This window comes from Atta cephalotes, assembly GCF_000143395.1.
Source record: "Atta cephalotes unplaced genomic scaffold scaffold00001, whole genome shotgun sequence".
In the NCBI taxonomy this organism is placed as follows: Eukaryota; Metazoa; Arthropoda; class Insecta; order Hymenoptera; family Formicidae; genus Atta; species Atta cephalotes.
In genome coordinates, this window is record NW_012130065.1 from 1,790,245 (window position 1) to 1,798,770 (window position 8,526).

The 8,526-nt window shown below is 32.9% G+C and overlaps 2 protein-coding genes across 2 annotated transcripts in view; one reads left to right on the forward strand and one right to left on the reverse strand.

The window, feature by feature from the left end:
- The window catches only part of LOC105617711 (catenin alpha), a 5,496-nt gene extending 2,879 nt beyond the window's left edge, over positions 1-2,617 (reverse strand). Inside the window, exons 1-3 of the mRNA XM_012199298.1 lie at positions 2,607-2,617; positions 1,242-1,580; positions 408-1,140 (exon numbers count right to left, since the gene is read on the reverse strand). Coding sequence (XP_012054688.1) covers positions 408-1,140; positions 1,242-1,580; positions 2,607-2,617 — 1,083 coding nt within the window. The remainder of the gene's footprint in view (positions 1-407; positions 1,141-1,241; positions 1,581-2,606) is intronic.
- A 1,441-nt stretch (positions 2,618-4,058) lies between these two features.
- LOC105617816 (serine/arginine-rich splicing factor 1A) lies at positions 4,059-6,384 on the forward strand. Its single transcript, XM_012199399.1, has 3 exons — positions 4,059-4,228; positions 5,280-5,664; positions 6,193-6,384. Exons 1-3 carry the CDS (start codon positions 4,059-4,061, stop codon positions 6,382-6,384), a joined length of 747 nt encoding a protein of 248 aa, XP_012054789.1.
- The last annotated feature ends 2,142 nt before the right edge of the window (positions 6,385-8,526 follow it).

The window sequence follows — 8,526 nt, forward strand, 5'->3', positions numbered from 1 at the left end:
AATAAATAATAATTAAATTAAATTAAATAATTAATTATTATTATTATTTATTATTTAGTTTTATTATTTAGTTTAGTTTACTTTACTTACTTATTATTATTATTATTATTTTTGTATAGATTGAAGAAGACTTATAGAAACATTTCCGATTAATGTATAGATTAAAAACTAGTTTAATTCTTAATGTATGTATTGACTAAACTAGTTTATTTTTAAAGATCCAATAAACATTGCTCATGCTTTTTGATCTTTCTAATTACTATTAAATTTTTGCTTAGCAATCTCGAGCTAGATATTTTACATATTTCAATATAATTTATTTCTTTCACATCTCTTCAATATAATACAAATGCTATTATATTCGCATATATTTTTTCGTATAATTATAATCACAGTTCTCTACTTACGTTATTCATGTATTCACTTAGAAGATCTTGAAGCGCCTGTCTGACTGCGTTACACTCAGCAACGATGCGCTCTCTACGTTCGTCCCGAGTGCACGATGAATCCGCCATCAATGCGGCACCGCTGATAATACTCTCTAATCTCTCTTCGAGACTCGGTCGCGTACGAACCTCGTTATAGGCGAGCGGAGACATCACCATCCTCTCGTCGAAGTCATCTAATGCAGCAGCCAATTCGCCAGGGCCATCATAAGGATGTTGGCTGTCAGGCGGCGTTTTCCCTTGAGCAACATCATTTATCGTGTTCACGGCTTCGCATACTTGTTTCAATACGTAATCGCGATTTGCCTTGGCCGCCGCCAAATCGGGATGCTGCACGTAAACCTTCGACGCAGTGAGCAACATGGTGGAGTGTTTCTTCAAAACGGCCCGGGCGGCCGCCAAATCATCTCTAAGCTGTGGATCTTTCAGCTCATGTTGACGCTTGGCCGCCTGATGAATCAATTCGGCGGCGTTTCTACCAAATTCTTTGATATTCTGAATTAGTTCTCCCTGCGAAGAAGCGTTCTTTAATTTCTTCAGATCATCCTCCACAACATACAGCGATTTCAAAAGATGATAGACGTCCACCATGTCTGCTAGAATGAGCAAACGGGTCACCGCTGACAGCAAATTCCTCGCGGCGCGCACCATGTTGCCTCGTTTCAAAGATGAACATGGATCCTCGGAAAATTCTCTGCATAAATAAATTTCCATATTGTATTAATGAAGCAGGAATATGGTATACTAACTATAATTAGCAGATTGATTATAGATATGTGAATTTATTTATTGTACCTGGCAGCAATGCTCATTGCTGCTCCTGTCTTCCTTACTTCCTCTACGGCACTTAGCATCTCCGCTGTGATATCTGGATTTTCATAGGCAATCTTCTCCCCCTTTTCAATAAAATTAGCAGTTGCCTTTTCCACAGTTCCGACAAGCGCGCTTGCTCTTTTCGACTTTCCTTTCTTCTTTTTGCTGGGCCCTTTCGTGTTCACCAATGTAGTAACTTGGAGCACAAGCGGCTCTAGCGTCTTTTCCACGGACATAGTCCGTATCTCCAAGTTCTTGGGATCCCATTTTGGAGCGATTGGTCCAAAGTGGTCGGACATATTTATCGTATTAATATTTATTCTGCAATTGTAAAAAAAGGTTTCCAGTATGTAAATTTATAATGCCAAACTTGGAAGTATAAAATAATTCTGAAATTAATGCTTAATACATGTGTAAAGTTTTTTACATTATTAATATGTATTAGCAATAAAATTTTTTTCTAACATGCATTTTTATAAAGCATTTTCTTTCTTATTTAATTAATTCTTCAAACCAATTTAAAATTCTTCTACAACAATTTTTTCAAATTTTACAATTTGAAGTCACAGCGCTTATAAATTTTATTCAATTTCATTCTATAACAAAAATATAAATAAAAAATAATTTTAATATAATTGAATTCATACTAATTACTTATAAGAATTAACTATTGTTTGAATCAAGTAAGAATCAGATTTTTTACACAAATGCTGAGTTTTTCATTAGTTTTTCCCAATATTTCCTTAATCTTTTTTTCTAGCTGATTTTAATTTTTAACTAAGGTCCACACACACAAACACAATTCTACATACAAATAAGATTAATTTTGATTTTGGTTTAACTTTCTATTTATTTTTTTCTAATTGTTCGAATTATGTCTGTTTCTACCAATGCAATCTAATCTAAATTCTAAAACTGTTCATCTTTTTCTAATTCTAAGAATTATAAAAAGATAAAGAGCAAATAATTAAATCAAGATTAAAATTAATCTTGAATTGGTAGAACCGAACAAGTAAATTTATCGATTCTATAAATAAAAAACAATTATCGAAAATCAAATTAATTAAAATATTCGGGTCAGGAATTATTCTCTTCTATCAAACGTAAGTATCCTGGATCATTCCTTTTCCACCTTTGTATCCTCGGTCAGCGAATGTACGACAAGAACTCGTGACGCTCCAGAATGAAACACATTCGTCGTTTAATTCGATTCTAATGGATACAATGTGGATCTTGCGTATCCGTCATGGTATCCATGATAACATTTCTGAAAGGTGCGTCACGTATCTTCGTACCCTCGCTAGTGAGAAAGAAAAGGTAACATAGATAAGGAAGATATATACGTACGAGTCCGGCATTAAGAAAGAACCCAAAAGGACACTCGAAAAGGAAAACGAATCACCGAAGGCTTCAATTGCTGTCAACAACGACGAGTCGGAATAATCGGAACAACTCGCACGTTAACTATGCAAAATAACGATACAGAATAGAACAAGATTGACCGCATTAAATGGAACGCCGAGACACGATACGATGAATACGGTCAGATGAGTATCGTAACACCCCTCTCGATGTATCTGGATGTATCACTCCGTTGGCATTTGCCTCTCGCCTGCGTCTTGACTTGTTTCTGACGTCATTATTTCCGCTGGGCAGCACTGAGCTCGTAAGATCGGTTATAGAGCGCGCCCGGTCTACGCCCGAAATCTCATGCCGCGTTTTCAATGAGCGATATAACAAATTTCTCAACAGAGAAATCAAGAAAAAAAGACGATCCGCAAAGATCGAAATTGTTTCGAAAAAAGAAAAGCGAAATATTTTTAGCAAAAGAGAATATTTTGAATTACGAATATTGTTTTTTTTCTTTTCAAGTTGAGAGCGATTTGCTAACATTTCATTGGCTGGATAAATTTTTAAGATCACTATGATTTTAGATGAAATCAATGAATATAAAATTAGACGATATACATAAATATCGTTCGAGAGCAATCTTAAATATGAAATCGAACTATATATACGCTTAAATATTTTACTAAGAACTTGTGACCGTGACAATCAATTATTCTTCCTTGTAGAAACAAATTGCTGAAAAAACCAGACTAATCTATTAGATCATATTTTAGTCAATGCCGTTAGAGGCTCACAATAAAAGGAATAGAGAACAGAGAATAAGAATTTCAACCTATCAGAAATCACGTATTATAGAATACACAGTTTCTGATAGGTTGAAATTCTTAGAGGCTGCGCTCAATAAAAGGAACAGGGAACAGAGAACAGAAAATAAGAATTTCATCAGAAACTGTGTTTTCTACAATACATGATTTCTAATAGGTTGAAATTCTTATTCTCTGTTTCCTATTTCTTTTATTGTGCGGAACCCTTATACTTAGCGCATTCATACTTTAATAAAGCGGAAAACGAAAAAGCAGCAGCCAATCAGAACTCTAGCTGGTAATTTACAATTTCGGCTTTTTGTACTGCTTACTACCAGTGCGAGTTCTGATTGACTGCTTTTCCGCTTTCTACTTTTCCGTCAAAGTGTAAACGCGCCCTTACACCATGGACTCTCGGTTCATTTCGGTTGAGTTCGACTAAATTCAACCGATGGTGACCGAGGAACTCTTCGATTGCTTCGGATTGTGGTTCGCACGCCGATCAACGCCGATCTTGCCATAGCTCGTTTTATCGTTCGTAGTGTTCATACTCGTCTATCAATCATCGTCCGCATTTTTATTTAGATTCTGCGAATACGCTGTACGAAAGTACGTCATCCGCGCGACAGGAAATAGTATAGGTACGATGTCGCACGGCGGCAGGAATGAGTGTAGAATATATGTGGGCAATCTGCCACCGGACATTCGTACGAAGGACATCCAAGATCTTTTCTACAAATTCGGTAAAGTTACTTTCGTTGACCTGAAAAATCGTCGAGGCCCGCCTTTCGCTTTCGTTGAATTCGATGATCCAAGGTGAGTTATCAGCGTGAGAGATATACACGAATTCACGTTGCATCGTGTGGCGTATCTCTCCGCCTATTTACACGTACACAACTCCCGCTTCAACGTCATTAATTCGAGCCGTTTGCGTGACCTCGTGCGCGACATCGGACATGAAGCGTCGCGACGTAGTTTATCGAATGAAGATGACGAAATCCATGAATATGTATTTTGATCAAGAATTATTTGCTTCTCTTGTACTTGTGGAGCAATTTTTCTTGACTCATGCGAATAACGAAAAAATACTATTGTTTTTGCAAACGCAATAATAAAATTCTTTTTCTTTACAAGAATCGCAAAATATTTAAATTGTTAACTAGAGAAAAAAATTTTAAAAAGTTAAAAAGATATAGTTGTTTTTATAAAGAACCGTCTAATGATAGAAATATAGAGTATTCGTAAATCATAAAAAATCAACAGTCACGAAGAGAACAATCGATTTTGTTTGATTAATTTCTTACAGTTTATAGCTTACTGCGCAATATTTCCATTTGTGAATGGCTCATAAAATATCGTTTATTTGCTATACAATAATTCAAAATTATTTTTGAGTTGTTTGCAAAAAAAGAACAGTGACATAAAAAATATAATTTAAACGAACATTTTTATTTCTCTGTAATCTTGTATCAAAATTGCATTTTAAAGTTAATATTAGATTAATATATAACATAAAATTTATGTAACATAAAATTTTAATGATTTAAAACATTAAATTTATTTTCTGGAAAATTTTATTTTTTTAATTGTATCGTAATTGTAGCAAATTAGCGATATATATTTTAAGATAAAAACAAAGTATACTACATCGTTTCAAGTATAAATTTTTTCCTGTTGTATATGTTATTCAGTTTTGGCTTATTTATAAATATTTAATTTCCGTTCATTACAATATTTAACACGATTAATATTGTAATATTATTTTGCAAGTTCACTAAAGATTTACAAGTAGATATTCTACTTGAAAATTACATAACTTTGTTTACTTTGACTTTAGTATATGTAATGAATAACGTTCGTTTTTCAGAGATGCCGAAGATGCAGTACATGCAAGAGATGGTTACGACTATGATGGCTACAGATTGAGAGTCGAGTTTCCACGTGGGGGTGGTCCTAGCAATAATTTCCGTGGTGGACGTGGAGCTGGAGATAGTGGTAGGGGTGGCCGCGGTGAGATGAGCAATTCTCGCGGTCGCGGTCCACCTGCTAGACGATCACAATACAGAGTCTTGGTTAGTGGTTTGCCACCGTCGGGAAGCTGGCAAGATCTCAAAGATCACATGCGCGAGGCTGGTGATGTCTGCTTCGCAGACGTATATAAAGATGGCACTGGTGTTGTTGAATTTTTGAGACACGACGACATGAAGTACGCTGTGAAGAAGTTAGATGATTCGAGATTTAGATCTCATGAGGTATGATCCTCTACTATTATCCTAATCATAAAGATGTATATGCTATAGCATTCGTTTTGTCTCTTAGGAGCTGCTCGAGGTCGCTTCGAATGAACTCATGAGCATACTTGAAATGTAGGATTCACACTATGTATGACATCATTATACGACATTCGACAATGAATGTTAGATGTCGTATGATGGATGTCATATGTGTACGTAGTGTGAATTCTATTTCAAATACGCTAAGTTCATTCGGAGCAACCCCGAGAGATAAAATGAACAAAACTTATATTACACTATGAGTTACTGGTTTCTAGTTATTCTGTTTTGTTTCAGCCAATCACGATACAGCGTGTTTGGACTTATCGTAATTGGTTGAAATAGAACCATTAATTGGGAAACGACAACTCATAGTCTGATACCAGACTGTTGATGACTATAATGCTTTATAATTCTTTATAAATAAAATTTTTTCAAATATTTTTGAGCAACTGTACTTTGATTTTTTACATTTTGTATGCTTTGATTATTTGATTTAATATCTAGGGTGAAGTAGCTTACATCCGTGTGAAGGAAGATCACAGTGGTGGCGATAGAGGACGCAGTGAAGATAGAGAAAGAGGTCGTACTCGTTCACGTAGCTACAGTCCACGACGTCGTGGTTCTCCCACTTATTCACCGTTGCGACGTAATTACTCGCGATCAAGATCTCGTTCCAGATCTCGCTCTTACGACTAGTATGTACGTATGTGTTTCACATGGTAATATAAGTACAGGTTTATATTGATATTTACTCTTTACCATGTTTCATTATGCTGATTTAAATTTCACTGGATAAAAATTTCCAAATCTAATTCAAACACCGATTTTGTAAAAAGATTTAAATTATTTTCTTAATATTGCTTGAATTTAATAACTAATTGTATTAAATACAATCAATTTAGCAATTGATTGTATTGTATATCTGATGTATAATTAGAGCACGGTTTATTTCATACATACATACGTCACGATTATTCTTTAAGTTCCTTGCTTTCCAAATAAGCATATCTTATCATTCGACCCAAAAGCAAGTTAATTTAGCGATTTCATTTTTAGTTGTTATTCTAACAAAAATTTCATATCATTGAACTTTTTAAGATGATTACCTAAGATATGGTTATTGTATCGAATTTTATTAGCCTCAAAAATGAAATCGTGCTCGAAATCACATGTAACTGTTTATCATTCAAATTGTTGGATTTAATTTTCTACATTTAAAGATACATTCCTCCACATATTTGCCAAGTTCTTTTGTCATCACTACTACTTATGAAATGTGTAACAATTTTGAAGTATTAATGAGTCTTTTGACAAAAAAAGACTACTTAGACCTTAAACTCTTAGCTATGAACTTATTCTGGTTTTTATTTTGATATAGATAAACAAAAAGAATTGATATCTGCGATGAATATTTTTACTAGACAATAACTTTATACTTTTCGTTAATATACGTTTCTAACAATAGCGGCTATTATTATACTCAGGCCTGGAGCCAAATTGCACATTTCGATTGATTTTGCCTACCATCATCCTACTCCTTTTGTTTTATAACATTTAGATTGCGCGCAGAGACAGAACGATCGAGAGACGATATTAATTGTAAATTGTACAAGGTACTGTAAGGCTATAGGACTTCGAAACATATTGCTCCACATTCACTATTTACAGAATTTATTATTATTATTAATATTTGGATGTTAAAAAATCAAAAATAATATTTCAAAATATATTTACGTACATTATATATTTTTATATATATTATATATATATTAAATATATAATTTATATATATATATATTAAGAATATTTTTTTTATGTTTTTGAACTTAAGATTTTTTTTTCAGTGTACACACTTAACATATCTGTTCTATTTTGAAGTGTTACTTTTGATTTTCTAATATCTAAATCTAAATAATATTCATAATAATAATAATAAAACTCTAAACAGTGAACGCGAGACAATATATTTCGAAATTTCTGATTTAGCTAATATCGTCTTTGAACTCGATCATTCTATGCCTCCATGCGCAGTCTAAATATTACGAAACAAAAAGAGTAGGAATGACAGTAAGTAAAATCGATCGAAATGTGCAACCAGTTTCAAGCTTGGCTTAAGTCTTAATTTGTACTTGGATATACTTTACATAGTAAAACATGAAATTTTTAAGCTTGCCTAACACAAAGGTTTTTCACTGATGATAATCTCTCATAACTGTGAATTTACTAACATCCTTGTAGCCGAAATCATCTTAATACTTATTAAAACAATTTTATCTCCCATATTATAAAAATTCTAAATTTTATTATAGAACACACAAGAATATGGGTAAACTGTTTATACTGACATATTTAAATACACATTTTATAGATACTAATAAATACAAAACATATTTTAGCTTAAGATGCCTTTCTCTCGTCATAAGTTTTAAAGTTACTGATATTATTGTAATAACGCAGTAATTTTATATTATAATATGATAAATACTGCATATCCTAATCGCCTGAATTAACATAATTGAAGTGGAATAACAGTGATGTTAGTACATCATGTATGTTAAAAGTTGTGCGCTACTGCTTAGCTGCAGATTCCTTAACATATTTCCACTTTCCAACAAACTTTTGTTAAAAAAATCCGTAATTTAAGAGAAGAGATTACATAATATGCAATATACATGCGTCTTATGTATATACGTGCGTCTTTGGCAATAAAAAATAAATTCAAATAATAGCATGCTATGTATTTATATTTATCTTAAATATATCTAAAATATATATTTTTTTACTAGAATATGATTATATATATATATATATATATATATATATATATATATATATATA